This window comes from Protopterus annectens, chromosome 5.part1 (genome assembly GCF_019279795.1).
Source record: "Protopterus annectens isolate FY-2018-M chromosome 5.part1, PAN1.0, whole genome shotgun sequence".
Classification (NCBI taxonomy): domain Eukaryota; kingdom Metazoa; phylum Chordata; order Ceratodontiformes; family Protopteridae; genus Protopterus; species Protopterus annectens.
In genome coordinates, this window is record NC_056736.1 from 410,396,938 (window position 1) to 410,416,899 (window position 19,962).

Sequence of the window (19,962 nt, forward strand, 5' to 3'; positions counted from 1 at the left end):
GGTAGGGACGCCTCTGAGAAAGGCTGAGAGGTAGATGCAGCCCTGGTGGAGTGAGGCCTGATCCCCTGGAGGATAGGTTTTCTACGGTGCTTATAGCAGAAATGAATGCAATGGCCTATCCATTTAGAAATGATTTGCTTTGAAATAGCCTTCCCCTCTGCCCCTGCAGAAAATGCCACCAGCAGTTGTTCAGATTTTCTTTGAGGTTTAGTCCTGTCCAAGTAGAATCTAAGTTGTCTGTGCACATCTAAGGAATGCAGTATCCATTCCCCTTTGTTCTGTGGATTGGGAAATAAGATTGGCAAATGAATAGACTGATTAAGAGCCACACTGGATACCACCTTGGGCATGAAGGATGGATTGGTTCTGAGGGACACCCTGTCTGCATGAAAGATGATAAAAGCCTCCACTGCCATAAGGGCCTGTAATTCAGATACCCTTCTAGCAGAAGTGATTGTTAAAAGGAAAGCTGTTTTCCAAGAAAAAAAAATTAAGTCTGCAGTAGCAGCTGGCTCGAAAGGAGGTAGAGTGAGTTTCTCCAAAACAGAGTTAAGGTCCCAGGCTGGGGTTGGAGCTCTCCCTGGGTGGTGTCAAGTTTTTGGCCCCTCTGAGGAACTGCCTGAGCAGTGGATGAGAGAAGAGGGGAGGTTCTGTGTTATAATGAGCTGAAATGGCTGAGGCATGGATTTTAATGGAGGAAAAAGACAGGCCCTTGTGAAGCATTTCAGTTAACAGAATCTTTTCCATTTTTCAGCATAATATTTTCTAGTACTAGGCCTCCTTGCCTCTAAAATGATACCCATCACAGGTTTACTGAGGGATGATAGAGGAGAGATTATGTAATTAGCCAGGCTGCAAGGTTCAATTAGAAGCTGAGGGTGCAGAATCTGGTTCTCCTGCTGAGACAACAGGGAAGGGGTCTGAGGCAGGTGCCATAGGGATAACTGTGACACACTGTGCAGGAGTGGGTACCAGTGTTGACGTGGCCAGTCTGGAGCAATCAAAATCATCCTTGGTTTGTCCTGTTTGATTTTTAGTAGTACTTTGGAGAGCAGAGGCAGAGGAGGGAAGGCGTAGACTGATAGGTTTTTCCAGCTGAAGGACAGAGCATCCACTTTCCAGGCTTCTTTGTGGGGAGTCCTTGTGCAAAACTTGTCCAACTGGTAGTTCTGGGGGGAGGCAAATAGATCTATGTCTGGGCTCCACCATTTGCTTGTCAACATGTTGAAAATCTGTGGTTCCAGTTTCCACTCATGTGGGTCCATGAGGTTTCTGCTTAGTCCGTCTGCCAGTGTATTTAATTTTCCTGGCAAGAATTGAGTTTGTAGGTGCACTTGGTAGCTCAAGGCTGTGTTCCACAATGCCATGGCTAGTCTGCAGAGGGGGGTAAGAATGTGTACCCCCCTGCTTGTTTATGTACCACATAACAGTGGTGTTGTCCATCTTTACCATAAGTTGTCCTGGAAAAATGTGGTCCTTGAAGGCTGTCAGAGCATTCTGTACAGCTAACATTTCTTTTTGATTGACATGCATGTGCATTTGACTTGGGTTCCATTTGCCCTGAATGCACTTCCCTGCCAGGTGAGCCCCCCATGCATAGTCTGATGCGTCTGTTGTTAGGGTTTGGGCGGCAGGGGGTGGTGTGAAAGGTAGTCCCTTGTTTTGGTGGCAGACCTCTGCCCATCAAAGGAATTTTAGGTGTAGGCAAGGTATGATAGGAATCATTGCTTCTAGATCCTGAGAATGTTGACACCATAGGCTTTTTAGATACCACTGTAGTTTCCTCATATGCAGTCTTGCATATGGAATTAGAAGAATGCAGGAGGCCATGAACCCCAAGGCTTGCAGTATTTGTCTTGCAGATAGCAGGGTTTTTGTAGCCACTTGTTTGAAGTAGGTTGTCAAATGAATTTGTTTCTCTGGCGTGAGGTAAGCCATCTGGGAAGTTGTATTAAAGCTTGCTCTCAGGAATATCATTTGTTGACAGGGTACCAGGTGTGATTTCTTTTAATTTATGGTGTGCCCCAGACAAGTTAAAACCCTTTGTACAAAAGCCAGATGATTCAAGAGTATGTCCTGGCTTTCTGCCTGAATTAAACAATCATCCAGGTATGGATATATTTGAATATTCCTTTGCCTGCAAAATGCAATAACTGGAGCTAGGCACTTTGTGAATACCCTGGACACAGTAGATAAGCCAAAGGACAGTGTAGAGAACTGATAGTGCATGTAGCCTGCTTTGAAGCATAGATATCTTCTGCAAGATTCCCTGATTGGGATGTGCAGGTATACTTCTTTTAAATCTAGTGTTGCCAATCAGGCATCCTTGCCTAGCATAGGAAGTAATTGGTGAAGAGTCAGCATCTTGAATTTTGGAATCTCCAAAAAGGAGTTTAGAGTAGACAGGTCCAGGATAGGATGCCATAAATTGTCTTTTCTGGGTACCAGGAAAAGTCTCGAGTAGAAACCTTGTCCCTTTTCCTCTTCTGGTACCAATTGAATAGCCCCCATGCTTAAGAGAGAAAGTACTTGTTTTTGGGCCTCTGCCCACTGATTTGGGGGTAGATCCTGCCATCCGCTTGGTGTTGGCAATGTGTGGAAGTGAAATCTGTATCCATGGGACACTATATTTAAAACCCATTTGTCTTGGGTAATGAGTTCCCAGTTCTTTGCATGAAGAGGAATCTGTCCCCCCTAAGGGAGCAGGCAGTTGAGAAGTGTTTGGAAATTTTAACGGAAGTCATTGAGAGAGTTTACCAAAGGGGGGAGTCTTATTATTCCCAGATTTGGAAGTGGAGGCCCCCCATTGCTTAGTTCTGTGTGTCCCCTGGGACTGAAACCTGGGGCTTTTGCTGTGTCTGGGTTTGGCTTGAGAAGACCTGGAAGGTGCTGGAAAGGACCAATTCTTAGAGGGCCGGTGCCTACTAAATCTAGGAGGCTGAACTTGTAAGAAATCTTTAACAGTTTGCATAGATTTAGCTTTATCTTCCATCTTTTTAAGAACCTCCTCAGCCTTGTTACCAAACAGGCAGTCCTGATTTAATGGAGCATCCAACAATTTAGCTTTAACATGATCAGGCAAAGATTGCTCCTTTAGCCAAGCATGCCTTCAGAGCACAGACCCAGTAACAGCAGCCCTGCAAGAGGCCTCTAATATATCAAAACCACATTGCAAAGTATGTTTTCCAACTTAATCAGCATAATGCATTAAATCCTGTAATTCTTTATTTTCCACACAATCAGGATTCAACATAATTTTCTGTTTAAGCAATCCAATAACATGTTGCTGATACTTTAACATATGAAACTGGCAGTTTAAAGCCCTAATGGCCAAGGTTGCAGAAGTGTAAACCTTCTTACCCCATCTATCCAGCGCCCTGGAGTCTCTATCAGAAGGGGTAGGATTTTTAGCAGTAGAAGCCTTAATACCCTTGGGCCCCTGTGAAATAGTCTCTGGATCCGCAATAGGATTTTTAAAAAGGAACTTGTGTGACTCAGGGACCCTGTAGTATCTGTCAGGTTTTCTGTGAGTAGGAGGCAAGGAATCAGGGGCCAAACTAGATTCTGAAAAGGCATCATCAACAATGTCTAGTACAGGAAGAATAGCTAAAGGCCTATGCTGAGGTAGGAGAAAGAAATCCCTAAGCCTCTTTTTTTGAATCAGAAAAATCCTGGCTTTCCCAGTGGAAATGCTCCCTTAAAGTATGCAAGGTTTCCCCAAAAGAAAAATCCTCTGGAGGGGAAGCAGAGGGAATGGAGTCCTCAGCATCAGAATCCTCATAAGTAGATAAGGGCAGATCCAGAACATCAGAAGAATAAGAAAAAACAGAACCCTGGTCAGAAGATTCATAAACAACTTCAGTCCTAGGCCTCTTAGAAAGAGGGGGGGGGTTGGCTACCCCTGATTAGAGTTATTAAATCTTCAGCCATTCTTATTATTTGTTTTTTAGGCATAGAGGCCTGCGCATGTGGCCTGGGCGTCGGTTTTTTAGGCATGGTTCGAGATTTAGGCCTAAGTGAAGAAGGAAGCATTGGTTTAATATGCAAGTCCGTAGGCCTGAATACACCCTTAGAAGCCAGAGCCTGCACAGTGGCTCTGGAGCCATCCAAGGTAGGGACATCTGCGGGTTCCATAGTTGAAGCATCTTGGGGCATAGAATGGGCCTCAGTAGAGGCCTGCGAATCAGAAGTAGCGGGTATCAGGGGCTGCAAAAGCACCTTACTGAGTACTGGCGACTGGCTTAGGAGAAGCGTCATTGGCAGTTTTGGACCTCAGCAGCCTGTTTCTGTCTTTATCTTTGCATTTTTTCAGAATCCCGGTAGTCGGATGGCTAACCGACATTTCTGGATAATTAAACCGAGAACCGAAATATTTAGAGGTGAAAATATACCGACAACGGATAGTGCGCTGATTAAATAAAGCACAAAACTGACAGCAAGGAACATCGTGGTCAGAGCCTAGGCCATGAATACAGTACGAATGAAAATCTTTATGAGGTATTTGCTTTCCACAAGTAATGCAATTATTAACTTTTACTGACATCGGTAAGGAGCAAGAAAAAGTTTCTCCAACAAGGTACTTAGCTTTAGTTGAAGACTTTGGTTCTGAAACTCGAAAATGAAAATTTCAGGAGTCTGACGACCGGCACTTGTGAACTGCTTCTGCTTCGGGCACTGCACGGCAAGAAAGACTGATGTAATGGCATTGGCTGCATGTTTTATACCCCTGACCACCTGACGTCATGGAAGAAGGGACAGCAACCGATGCAGGATCCAAGACTTTGTTAATCAGGCCGACTGAGGGCTACCTGCAAGCAGAAAACCCAAATGTAATGACTGCAACAGTAAAACAGTTAGAACATCACATTTTTTTCTTTTAAATGCTCAGGCCTCATTACACTGTGGTAGCCATCCATGTTGGAGCCACACGTCTGGAAATTTCCAAACTATATATGTGCACAGACTGGGTACAATTCAGTGCTGAGACCACAAGTGGCTTCTCATCCTGCACTTAAGCTGTTTACCCCTTTATAAATTTTATGTAGTGAAGGTACTTTGGTGGAGTAATTGCTATATTTTTTTCTACACTGTGCTTCATGTTTAATCAATTATAAATGTGCACAAAATTTCACACAAAAGAGCATGGTTACATTTTATAAATAATACATGCAACTGCATATTAACTCTAAAAAAAAAAAAAATTAAATTACCTGACAAGAGTTTAACTGTTCCAAGCTTAGAGCATGCATAAAGTTGCTTTGTTTTGGCTTACAATATTTGTGCCAGTTTGTTTATGTTTTGAATCAACTGGAAACAGGCTGCTTGCTGTGAGAATATAGTTTAGGTTGTAGAGCAACAAACATCTCTCTCCAAGTAATGATAGAAGTGAAAGTCTGCCAGTAAACTGTGGTGTATGTGACACATAATGAGAATACACTTCTGTGGCACTGATTACTCCCATGCATTACAGGAGTTTGTTGCAGTGTATCACTCCTACTAAATGCAAGTTAACTTACTCCTACACATGTTCGCACTCAAACTTATCATTTGGGGCAGCAGAGCAGCATGAATGTCTGGGGAAGGGCAAAATGGTTGACTAGGGGCAGTGGTCCTATTCTTTAGAGTGCAAATTGAAAAATAAATTGTTTGCACTCCTGCCAGGAAGCAAGTGTCATGTGGTAGAGTGCAGACCAAGTTGCCAATCAGATGGACTCCAATCACATACATGGTTTAATCCCTCTCGCTGGCCGCAAAGTTAGTATGCCTCAGTGCTGCTGCTACTTAAGAAAGAGAGCTATTACCTTCACAACCAGCATTTCTTAGGCTTATCTGCAGTATGCAGCAACTAAGACACAACATCATCTGTGTTATGCAGTGCCCCACTTTGCTGGATGGGTTCAGAAATGCAGCGGGTGTCCTTGTCTCCCCCTCCCAGGATGAATGAGCGAAAATCAGTCACTCACTTCCATTTTCCTTCTCAGTCCTTCCAGCAACCTAAGCTGCTAATCAAATTCAAATCATATGGAGAACAAGGGAGTCAGGACTTTAGCCATCTATAACACAGGGCTGGGATTTCAAGTGTGATGTTTTGTGGACTGCTGAACATCTGCCTTGCTCCCAAATATAAACAAGATCCACTAAAATGCTTGAATGTACATTATGTTCACTCTGTAGAGGACACATTACTTGATAACTGATATTCTCATCTACATCTGCAATGCTTGACCATTGTTTTGTGAACTACAGCGTAGGTATGTGGTGTAAGGTGCTTTACCTGTAACTGTTAGTGTGATTTGCATTTTGGCATAATTGTGCTTGACTATGTGCAAGCTTTTATCTTTTCTTTGTGCATCCATCTAGTCAGGAAGTAAACACCTTTGTTTACTTTTGCAGAAATGTTTTGTGTGCTTTTTAAATGTTGGAATTACTGCCATTACCGATTGTTTAATGCAACTGGCAGTATTTCACTGTGACACTGGACTTAGAATATAGAAGTAAAGGGATCTATCCAATTAGGTTGTTTTACTTGTGTGCTGGTATCTGTTTTGCCAAGATATTGTCAACAGTCAGCACTAGTGTGATTATGAGGAATTCTGATGTTGATGGATTTTTGCATAGGTCTTTTAATCAATTTATACTTCTCTCTCTCTCACAAGTGCGCATCCCCCCTCCACACACACACACACACACACACACACACACACACACACTTGTATGGAAGGAGTATGAATTGGCATATTTTCAGTTTATAAAGGGTTGTGAACATGACACAACCTGTCAAAGTCACAGTGTGTCAATCTGTGTGCAAGTCAACTTACATTTAGTTGGTTATAGCACAATAGTGGTGAATTCTCTTTGGTTATGGTTGTGCGACTGTGGAGTATGGGGCAAAGTCGCTTCCCCATATAAAGCATCATGTGTGCATTGCTATAGGCAGAGTGGTCCACTGGGACTTTCTATGTAGCAGTACTGAGAACAGTATGTAAAATAATGACACTGCTGTTGATATTATGTCTTGGATTTTTTGCTCTTGCTATAAATCTTGGATTTTTATGTAGTATGCTTATGATTTCCATGCAGAAAGCAGTTGTCAAGCACTCTGGCAGTAACATGGTTTCAGCACTTTTCTGACGACTGCAGTTCCAATGGTCTCACTGCTATACAGATTGAATCTTTACTTATGATACGATAATATGTATATCCACCTTGCTACATTGTTAATAGGCAAAACGTGATGGGGCTTTTCTCCCTGAGTACAAGTACTAGGCAATTTTCAGGCATGATGGAAAGTCAAAGCAGGAAAGACTGGCAGAAAAAAGAAAATGGCCATGCACCAGAAAAAAGATAACACAATGAGCAGCACACAAAAAGAAAATAACCTTCTAGCAACTTGTAGCAATAGAAACCTGTTCTAGAGATCTGATGATATCCACCACATGTTTCAATCTTTACACTCACAGCCATTATGATGACATCATTTCCTTAAACAAAGAAAAAGCCTGTTATGGACAGCCACAAAATCAGTGCTGTACTGCATTCCACTACATTCTGTAATAAATGGCTGTGTATTTATAGAAGCTCCCAACAGAGGCATATTTTGTTGTAAACAGAAAGCCATGATACCAGGATTCTGACCTGACAGTTTATGGCGCACATTTCTCCAGCAAACAATATGCGTTGCAACAAGCTGCAGTCACAGTAACAGTAATGGTAATAAAGCAACAAAAGAACAACATAACAAGACAAAGATAATTATTTAATGGAGTGCTAAGGACCTCTAGATAAGCACAGCAATTCAAACACCCAGTAGCTTAGTTACTTTCAGAAAAACCTGACATGCAACAATAGTCTTTTAAGTCTGCATTTCTTACTGAGCATGCTGGTGGTGATGGGTAATGTGAGGGTTGGTCTCCCAGTCTTCCTCCAGCAGGAGATGAGGTAAGCAAGTTCTGTTCTGAGCATTTCCACAATCATACCGTTGTCCAATGCCAAGTAGAAGTGGTACTGCTCAACAATCTGAGAAAAAAGGACTGGATGAAATACCACAAGTATTGCTAGCACTCATACCAGAAATACAGCACTTTGTTAGACCTACACAATACTTATCCATGCAAGTTATCAGCCAGGAAAAATGCAGCAAAGAGGTAAGACTGGACAGCTGATGCAGAGACGTAAGAGTGGACAGCTGATGCAGAGAGGTAAGAGTGGAAAACTGATGCAGAGAGGTAACTGATGCAGAGGTAAGAGTGGACAGCTGATGCAGAGAGGCAAGAGTGAAATGTTGATTCAAGGTCACCACTCAAACTTTTTGCAAGTCACAAAATCATAAAAGCCAGTGGAAGGTGTTTTACATAAATACTTACCTCTTTTCATTTCAAGCTTACTTTTTCTTTCTTTGGGTACCTGTACTCAGTACAGTCATGCATGTATGCATATATGTATTTTTATATATGTGTACCTCTATGCAATCACAGCTATAGCAATAAACACACACACACAAACACACACACACCACACACACACCACACACACACCACACACACACCACACACACACACACACACACACCACACACACACACACACACACCACACACACACCACACACACACCACACACACACCACACACACACCACACACACACACATTTTCTTCTCTTTATTACATCTCTTTCTCTCTCTGTATACAGATATATATATATATATATATATATATATATATATATATATATATATCGCGGCCGCAGAAGTGCAGCAGTTAGCATTGTCGCCTTTCAGCAAGAGTTTCTCTGGGAGGAGTCTGCATTTCTTCCCTGCAGTTGCGTGGGTTTCCTCCAACACTCCAAACACTTGCATCAGGTGGACTGGAGACACTAAATTAGCCCTAGGAGTGAGTGTGTACATGAGTGAGTGGTATGGATGAACTACAGTGGCAGGGCTAGCCACCCAGTGGTGTAAACCTTGTCTCAAGATGACTGTCACTGTTGAAGTGACACACTGACCCCATATGCAAAAATGGAAAAAGGGGTCGAGGATGGATGGATGTATATGTATATAGATACATACATATATTCCTTCATATAGTTATGCATATACATATGCATATAAATATACAGACACTCATATATATATATACATATATATATATATATATATATATATACACACTTGTATAAGTATATATTTATACATATATATTTTATATATATATATATATATATATATATATATATATATATATATATATATATATATATATATATATATATATATATATACTTGTCTACTGCTTGTCATCAAAGTTCCAAACCATCAACAGGCAAATCAATGACCACAACACACTGAAAAAATAAACCAGTAAGACTACTAGGTATTAGAAATTAAACATTTCATATAAAAATTCAGACAAATGTAAAGCATTTCACAACAAAACACAACTATAGTAAAAATACTGTCTGAGATCTATTCTATTTTGGACAGCTAATTTAAAAAAAAAAAAAAAAAAAAAAAACTACATTCTTCTAATCACAAGCATTAACTTAAGAAAACAAACAATGAAACTAAAAACTGCAACGACTGCTTCAGTGCAACTCTGCCTACAGCTAACATAACCTTTAACACTCCTGATGCTATGTCTCCTAGAACAAAATTACAGTAAATGCATTCTATGAATAACACAGATCAAAAAGAAACATAAGCAACATTTAAAATACAGAACTACAAATTTGCACTCCATGTGGGGGATTCACTTCCCTCCCTCCCCTAAAGCACCCTTCCATGCAACTCCCTTAGGCTGACAGACCAGATTACTTGGATAGAAATGAGTTGGCTGCAGGAAGGCTGATGATTCCAAAGGGGGGTGGTACAGACAGCTTTCATTCCACTCAAACAGCCTTCATGCCTGCCAGAAAGACCGCTCTCTCTAGCAGGGTCATATCTGCATCAGATGAAGACAAATCCATCTTACGCAAACAGCAATGTCCTTTCAATAAAAAGGAATTAAAAAAAAAACTTCTGTAAGCCAGATCTGTGGTTCAGAATGATAAAGTCCTGGCATCATAGCAGGTGACCTAAATTTGATTAGTGGATATAGATGCTAAAAGGGAAAGATGTGGAGTAGATACGAGTGACCGAGTGGCACACCTGTCCTGAAGGTAAAATTATAGCAAGGCCTCACAGTTGTTTGGCACCTGTTTTTGGCAGGCATGACAGCAACCTACATTTAAGGCAGTGCATATGTTTTACTAAACAGTGTCCTGTACTGCAGCTTGACTAGCTATGAGGAAACATGCTTCTAGGACCAATGTTCTGATTCAGCACTGTAGCTTGACTAAGTATGAGGAAGCATGCTTCTAGGACCAATGTTCCGATTCAACACTGCAGCTTGACTTGTTATAAGGAAACATGCTTCTAGGACCAATGCTCTGATTCAACACTGTAGCTTGACTAGGTATGTGGAAGCATGCATCTAGAACCAAAGTTGTGATTCAGCACTGCAGTTTGACTAGGTATATGGAAGTATGCTTCTAGAACCAGTGCTCTGATTCAGCACTGCAGCTTGACTAGGTTATATAGAAGCATGCTTCTAGAACCAGTGCTCTGATTCAGCACTGCAGTTTGACTAGGTATGTGGAAGCATGCTTCTAGAACCAGTGCTCTGATTCAACACTGCAGCTTGACTAGGTATGTAGAAGTATGCTTCTAGTACCAAAGTTGTGATTCAGCACTGCAGTTTGACTAGGTATGTGAAGCATGCTTCTAGAACTGGTGCTTTGATTCAGCACTGCAGCTTGACTAGGTATGCAGAAGCATGCTTTAAGGACCAGTGCTCTGATTTAACGTTGCGGTTTGACTAGGTATGTGGAAGCATGCTTCTAGAACCAGTGCTCTGATTCAGCACTGCAGCTTGACTAGGTTTGTGGAAGCATGCTTTAAGGACCAGTGCTCTGATTCAGGTCCATGTGGATCAGTGCTCTATCCTGGTTAACAAATATAAATAAATACAATCACGTTTCTTTACATTTCCTATTAATTTCCTTTCTCTTACTTTGTAGCTTTGCTGGCTTTCAGTCATACTTCTCTCAATGTGTTTTTCTAGCACTAGAAGATCTAGGCAGCTAGCTGGGTGTGGGGGGTGGGGACTGGCTGGTTATACAACATTAATTAAAAAAGAAAGAAAAGATTTCCTAAAATATAAAAAACACTACTACTTTCATGCTCTGCTCGCTGTCCAAAGACTAAAAAAAAAGACTGCAGCTTTAAGATTTCCTGTTTTATATGCAACAGATCCAGCATTTTCATTGGAAGATTTTTCAGCTGTTGAACCAATGAGGACTGAATTAACATGCACAGCAAATCAGAAACTTTACAGAAAATGGCACAATATTTTATCTCAACAGAATTGGCAGGTGTTTGTATTAAATACGAGAACATTTGTGCAGCGATTTGGAATTTCATTTTTTTTTGCAGCATTAGGAATGTTTTGCTTTTCTAATGATGTGTTATATCGGGAAGAACTGATTTGTTTTTTGCTGCTTTGTTAACAGTTAGCTAGGAGATAAATTGTCTGTTGCTGCTTTCTTTTCACTCTGAAAACTCAACTTTTAAAATCAGCACTATTAAAGTAATATTTAGAAATTGTCCCAGATTTGGATCTTTTGCCCTTACTTAATTTTGGTCCTGAATCTGTTTCTGGAGATAAGAGGTTGAGAGTTATGTGGGATGCACAGCTATCAACCTTCCATCTCCAAAATATGGAACACTGCTTCTCATAATGTTGAAGAAATGTGAAGAAATGTGCAGAATGTGGAACACTTACTAACAACTTCAACTAGGAAGCTCACACAATGGTTAAAATGTGCTAGTTTAAACTTAAAAAAAGTTCTTGTGATGAAATAAGATAATTCAGTTTTATACACCATGGACATTAATGACAGACCCTGTTACTGTGGAACAGTAAGGAACATATACTTTTTAAAACTGAAAAGATAAACGTTCTTCATAAGGTACGTTTGAGTTTAAGGTGAGACCTACTTGAAAAGAAACATAAATGAATAAAATAACTAGATCTGAATTTTCTTCAAGGAGCTGGTAGTACAATATTTATAAAACTGGAATGTGGTATAACAGCTGATTTGCATAACCAAAATGCAATGCTTTACAATTATCTACTATGCCTAATTAAAATTGCATATTTGCCTTTCTAGGAAGAAAGAAACTACTTCTGATGCACTTAACATGGAAACACAGCAGCTTATATAATAATTTAGGTAGTAAGGCATTGCGTGTTCAGTTTTTCATGATGTCATTGCAGGAATTTTTAGCTCTGAGAAAAATCTTCAGTGGTCTTCCATACCAAAAAAATAAAATGCAAAAACAACACACTTTCTGCTCCAAACACTGTATAGTTTGGTATTGTACATGGTAAGGAGGCTATGTCCAACTCCAAAGTTTTTTTACTTAGCCCTTACTTTAGAACATGACCAATACACTTGAAGTTAAAAAATAAGTTACTGAGAGGATAACAAAACAAATAGTGTGGGATTCCTTCTTTGAAATCTAAGTACAGTTGGTTTATATTTTCATAAACTTCTGTAAGGAATCAAAGAAGAATGTTATTACTTTATTTTCTGCCATTATATATGAATATATTACTGCTGCATCAAATGTACTTTTTGGTAGACTATTTTGGACTATTATTGATACTTAAAGAATTTTTACATCCTTTACTGAAGTAATTGTTTTACATAGTTGTCATTCGTCAGCATATACTGATATCCATAGCCACTTTTTTATCAGAGATGCATAACCCAAAAAGTTCTGGTCCTGGTGCAGAGTCCTGTGGAACAGCACTCGTATCCCCAGCAGGACAGGCAGGTAAACTCCCATCCAGAACTGTTGTACCTTGTTGCTTGACTAATGTTTTACCTACTGTATTACAAAATGGTTAACAGCCATACCTTTGAATTTTCTAAGATTATTTTGTTAGAATAGTACTAAATGCCTTAGCAAATACAACTGCCTTCACTTTTGACTTGCAAGATACTGTGTCTAAACAAGTTGCATTGTAATAATATATTTTTGTAGTTTCTTCTTTATAGCCTCCAGCAAATGCAAAGAGGATGACATTTGTTAAATCATATAGTTTGCATTATTTGGAGATAAAATCAGAATTGTCTGATCTTCATCATCCACTACTTAGTTATTTTTACATATTAATACGATTCAGCCTTCTCTACAAGATTGCACCATAAAGGATTTCAGCATTTAGTTAAAACTGTTACTCTGATATTTAATGCAGGCTTTGACTTGTTACTGAGCTGCTTCCTGTGGCGAGGGTGCAGGGTTCGAATCTTTCTATGTTTTTTTAATTACTGAGTGACATTGAGCAACACACTTAACCAGACAGTGCTTTGGAGCAGTTAGTAAATTGGGCTAGGCTCCTTAATGGTCCCCAGGACTGCATGCCTAGTAACTATGAACTTATTATTTTTTCCCAGCCATTCCCTATTGCATAGCTGATGGAGTTCAAAAAATGTTAATGCAATATCACCAGCACAGAGCTTTTTTAATGTAATCTAGGCAATTTTTCCTTCAAGGGCAGCAGGGAATGCATCTATAAATGAAGCAATGAATGCAAAGTTGTTTGCCAGTAGTGACCTCTGCATTAGTAATAGCTCTCTCTAATATGGAATTATTCAGATAACTTTTACTTCTGTAGAGATTGTGCATATTGACTTAAGATATGTTTTCAGGTGGTTAATATTTCTTATGCTCTCATAAATACTATTCTATTTAAATTGTGCTACACACATCCATCCATCCACAACCCCTTTTCCAATGTTTGCACATTGGGTCGGGTTGTCACCAACTGTGACAATCATCTACAGCCAAGATTTACACCATCATGTAGCTATCCCTGCCATGGTGGTCCTCACATGGCAGGATCTTATGGACTACTGCTAGTGATCTTTATCTAAAGCAACCAATAACATACATGTCATTTATTTCTTCATAACAATAATGGATATACACAGTTATCAAAATAGCTATAACTGCTGGTGCTCTTATCATCTAATCGTTTACAAACAGTCTTTAATCTGACTTTGCAGGACTAGTGTGTGTGTGTGTGTGTGTGTGTGTGTGTGTGTGTGTGTGTGTGTGTGTGTGTGTGTGTGTGTGTGTGTGTGTGTATTAAGTTGGAATACTTTGTCTACTTCATTTGTGTGAAACAAATTTTTAAATATTGGACTTAGATCATTATTATTGTTATCCATTTTTAGACACAGACATCTGAAGAGGATGCCGTCAACAATGTAGCTCTAACTGCTGGGTTTGAGAGATGTTGGTTGCTAAAAATGACTGACCCTGATGAGCTGATAAGGTTAAAAAGTCATTAGCCTTGTCTTTGCAGGACTAGAGTACATTTGTGTAAAGCAAATTGGAATACTTCACTGTGGCCATTTTTTTAATGCAATCAGAGATGTGATGTAGTCACACTGTCAATAAAGTGTTGTAATTATGGCTATTGGTGGATTTTAATGACAGCAGTTTAAGTGCCCTTTTATGACTGTACTGTTCTGAAATGGATACTTTGTCATTTTTGTTCATACATTTTCTTTTACTAGGAAAATGTTCAAAACTATCAATTTAAAACAAACACTAACAAAATTTGCTGTAATAAACAAAAATATAATTTAACACAATGAAGTGACCCAAATAGCAATGCATTTATGCATAGTCTTAAAAATGTGGGCAGGGAGGTGGGCCCATAGTTTGAAAACAGCCTGGGGCCCCAAGTACACAATCAGCCACTGGCTAGATGCATTTTCAATGAATGTAAGTTACAAGGGAAGAGATATTACTATTGCTCATAAGTCTGTTTTCATTCTGAAACTTTTCTTTTGTTTTACTTAGCAACTGACCATCAGTACTTGTGCTATGAAATTTCAAACAAAAGTTTTAAATCAAATCCAAATTTCTGTAATTATTGCAAAAAGTAAAGAAGAAAATAGTATCCGCACTGACAGGTTTGAAAAGTGCTTATGGTTACTGGAGACAGAGAATGAGACAGACAAGTAATAGGACACTGGAATGACTGCAGTGGCACTAGTCCACTACCCTGCCTAGGGCCCCATTTCACCATACCTAGCTCTGATTCCTGCATTCACTTTCTTAGCTGTTTTGTGCTTAATAGAGAAATCAATATTTTACTGTTCCAAATGTAGGCAACTGCTCTTACAACCTCATTTAGTCACCATTGTGCCAATATTTATTTTTGTTATATGAAAGGGAGACCTTGTGATTCAGGCTACCTACCTGCAGAAAAAAATAAACAAACAAGCAAACACAAATGTACAATAAAATAAAAAAATAAATCCTACATGAAGACTACCAATAAATACCAAGAGGTACCACTCGCCTTAGAGCCCTGGGAGATGGAGGAAGACCTACATTAAGGGTGCGAGATACACACTAGATGACCTTAAATGAGTACATATTCCTCCACCCATTTGTTAGGAACAATAAAGCTGAAAAAATGCAAAAGGATGTATAGCATATCTAGATAAAACATGCTTAGAGAGAGAGTTACTTGTCTGAAAAACAAAATATTTAAAAAAATACATCATCTCCATTAATCATCCAACATATATACATATCTATGTAAACATATTTATATATAAATAGGAACCTAACACAAATTGTCAATGCAGACTTTACCAAAAGCTGAACATTGAATACAAAATATATTAATCCACAAATTATCAAAAAACAAATAAAACAGATGTTTTACAGGGGGCAAGCCATCTGAACCCCCACACCTCCTGCTAATTATATATATAGCAACTTCAAGACTGCACTACAGGGGGGAAGGGCACAATTCCCGACTCTCACTGTACTGCAATATGCAAGTTAAAATGCTGGCACTCTTTGAACAGCTGATTTTGATCAGCTGTGCTGGCTTTCTCCCACTGTCAAGGAAAACATTAATCAACAACAGACTCTGTGCTCCCATATATATAATACATCAAACTGAATCAAGACAAATTTGCTATAGAATCATTTTAGACACAATGGCAACTGGTGCCAACTCTGCAATACCAGTCTTAAAACATGATCCTTAAAAACATAACATTGTTGTGTACAGAGGTGCTTTATTTTCATTACTACAACACAGACCCATCCATGTAAAATGACACTGTCACTTACATACCATTTCCTCTAGAACTATGGAATTCCATAAATAATATGCACCATCCATCAGATATAGCTATCCAGTATTACTGAGTCATTTTAAAAATAAAATTAAATCCTTAAATGGGTGAGATGCAATCTTTTTTAATAAAACATGACACCAGTGTGTCTATCCCTCCATCCCAGTTATTACACATACATCATCTTTCGCCTTACCCAGTTACACTTTCAACATATCATATGACTTGAACCTATTCATTTAGAACCTTTTCCTATCCAGTAAATCATCCATATTGGCCGATATGCAACCTCTTTCAGTACTTAAGATTAAAATTTCCTCTTAGAACAAAGTCTAACAAAGTCTAATCCAAATACCACAAAAAAGAGAGAAACAAAAACCTGTGTCACCATAAACTGGATTCAATTACCATAAGGCATTATAAAAATGCACTCTCTCTATCTTTAAGAACATATGTGGTGCTTCCTACAAACCTAGCTCTGTACGGCAAATAAAATGGCAGGTTGCCTTAAGACAATTTTGTGCAGAAATTCCACTCTTTTGCTACTCCATCATTCCCATCAGTATATCCCACATGATATCTGTATCATCTCTTCTAAAAATTAAACATTGTTTCCAAATAACTCTAATCCTGTTAAGTGTCTGGCATCTAAATATAGTGAATCTTACTTCTTAAAACAGCATAAACCAACTAGTAAGCTTAGATCAACAATGAAAGATCACCTTCTAGTTTACATACAAGGTGCACAACTCAACAAATGCATCTATTCACAATTAGCTTAAGTCAGCATACCACCCCATCACTTCTCAAATGACGTTTATGCTTCTGTGAAGATATGTGAAGGCTGCCAGCCTAGCCAGATAGAATTTTGTAGATAATTCTGTCATTTGTAAATATTAATATAAGACACAGGCTTGTTCTTGAAATGGAAAAAATGGTGTTAAATGTGGAACTGCAAAAATTTAACAGTGTAGTCTGCTGTAGGAAAGCTGATATGTCAAGCATTGTATAATTGTTTGATCACAAAACCCGGAGCAGAGATGTCGGGATGAAGGAATTCTTGTTTTTGTTTTGAGACTAGCGTTAATTGCTAGAATTTGCATATGTAATGTATTTTATTGCTGTAGCTTCCTGACCAGGTGCAAGATCAAAAGAGCCGTTACACTCTGACCTTCTGTTAGCCCGGGAAACTGAAAATAATGATGTAATCTGAAATGAGTCAGTGGTACTGTGTTATCAATTTAAGGAGAGAGAGACTCAGATCATTTTGCATTTGTCTTGAGAACATCCAACATCACCAGCACTCTGCCTATGCTCTATATGTAAGTTTATTTTATAGGTTCATAGGTAGGTACTAGGCTATCGGCCCTAGGGCCCATACAAGCCTAGACAAAAAATGTACCCTGGCTTTCACCAACCAGGAAAATTATTTTCCTGTGCCCCTGTCGAGCAGAGCCACAGAAGTGATCCCCGGGGTGAATTTCCCATTTCCCATCCAATCATCAAGATTTTTCTTGAAGAGTGCTAATGAGGAGCTCTGTTTGACATAGATAGGTAGTCTGTTCCAGAGTATGGGAAGTCTCTGGGACAGGAATCTATCGCTCCAACATGTTCTGTTTATTGTGGTGACAAGGTTAAGGTCCCTAGAGCGTGTAGCTCGGAGGGATTGGGATTTCTTTAAGTGGAGCATGTCCAACAGCTCTGGGTTTGACATAGCTTTGTATGTTAGGCAGAGATCGCCCCTGAGTAGGCGATATGCGATGGAGTAAAGCTGTAGTTTTTTGAGACAGTCTGTAGTGTTTTCTCTTAGATATAGCTAGGAAACGGGAAGATTAAATTAGTTTTTTCTGTATCGATGTCAGAACTTTTTTTCTGTATTATTTTAAGTATTTCTCTATGATCTCGGAACTCTTGACTAGCACTGTGTAGTAAGAAGTATTGTATTGTGCTTTTATTATTTATTATTAAATATATTTAAACCTTTCAGTTTGGCGGTTTTGTTTAGAGATAATTTAAGATCTAGAGTACATTGCATGTATATAGTGATACTGCCCAAGTCACTCCAGTAAGCTTTGCTATTAAGTCACACTTACCATTTGGATAATAATATTGCACAGTAATAATTGGGCACCCTTTGATAAGGGCCTTATTAATAGCTGATATTAGTGATTGGTGGCAAGGGGTACTACCATATAGTATGGGTAAAAGAGGCACAGCTAGAGAACCTGTGCCAGCCTTCCCCAGGAGTGTCTCTGTGTTTGTACACAACTCATATCCCAAAGTGTGTGTGTGTGTGTGTGTGTGTGTGTGTGTGTGTGTGTGTGTGTGTGTGTGTGTGTGTGTGTGTGTGTGTGTGTGTGTGTGTGAGCTACTTGGACAGGGACACAAAGTGCTGTTTGGACAGAGAGGGTGCCAGAGGTTTTAGCTTAACCACTATGCTGAGATCTGGACCCTAGAGCTGTGCCAGTGGGGAGTCTTATTGGGGATCTGTAGAGAAAGGGAGAAACCAGCCCCAGACTGACTGTGATTGCTGTGTGCTCTTATGGGAAATTGTACTTTACTGTGTGTGTATTTGTTATCCTCCCTTATGTAGACGCCACTCACTTGTGTTAGTGGTGAGGATTGAGGCTCCTTAATTTCTGGGCCAGTGCACGCGTATCACATATTGTTTGGCAGTGGTGGGATATCCACACCACATATTAGTTGGTTGGCACATACTAATTGGCTTGTAGTGGTGTGGATAGTGAATTCCTGTAGCTTGTGTACAGTGATCACTGAAGATGTTTTTGTACTGTAAATCAGCCTTGCAGTGAATACGCAGAGTTCATATCACAATTGTTTTCTTTTGTTAGCTTAGTTAGTCAGGGAGAGCAAGCAAGCATGTCAGCAGAGGAGTATGGAAAGCTGACAGGGAGCCAGTTGGCTGAGATGTGCCAGGCTAAAGAACTGGTGCAGGGAAACCTGACTAAGGCAGACATGATTGCAGCTTTGGTCACAGCTGTATCAGAAAACTGCAACCAGGAGGATGATCAGACTGACCGTGGAAATGTACAACACTCAAGGAATGGACAGCTCAACCTTTGTGCAGAGGACTTAAAAATCCATCTGGAGCTAAAGAGACTTGAGTTGAAGGCCAAGTGTTTGGAAATGGAAGTTGTGGAAAAGGAGCGGCAGAGGCAGCATGAAAAGGAGATGCTGACTCTTCACCAGAGTCATTGCGGTAATGGGGAAGGGAGTAACTGGACCCAAGAAGCAAAAAAGGTCAGTAAATTTCTTCCGCATTTGATGGAGGGTGATAATTTTGATAGTTTAATTCATATGTATGTAAACAGTATGATGTTGACCAAAGGCTCTGGGTACGGTTCCTGTCCCCCTTACTCCATGGTAAAGCTGTAGCTGTGTTGTCTAAACTTGCTAATTGTGAATATTTTGATCATACTGCTGTTAAGAACTGTTTGAAACTTATAGGAAAAAAATTCGTGAGCATAGATGCAAGGCAGATGAAAGTGTGTGTGAATATGTTGCTGAACTGAGCACTTATTTTCATAGGTGTGTGAGTGAATGTCAGGTCACCACTTTTTGAAGGGCTGGCAGACCTTTTGGTGAGGGAACAAGCCCTTAGCATTTTGTCGGAGGACATGAGGATCTGGTTAGCTGAAAGACAACATGCTACTTCAGATGAGTTGGGGAAGAAGGGAGACATATACCTAGTAAGCATGGCATCCCTGCACAGGAAAGGGACCCACAGT

General features: G+C 39.6%; 1 protein-coding gene across 4 annotated transcripts in view; it reads right to left on the reverse strand.

The window, feature by feature from the left end:
• PHKA2 (phosphorylase kinase regulatory subunit alpha 2) overlaps window positions 1-19,962 on the reverse strand; it is a 1,461,438-nt gene that overhangs the window by 688,692 nt on the left and 752,784 nt on the right. For all 4 annotated transcript variants that reach the window (XM_044073068.1, XM_044073067.1, XM_044073065.1 and 1 more), the window contains exon 18: window positions 7,872-8,016. In XM_044073068.1, the coding sequence (XP_043929003.1) occupies window positions 7,872-8,016 (145 nt within the window). The remainder of the gene's footprint in view (window positions 1-7,871; window positions 8,017-19,962) is intronic.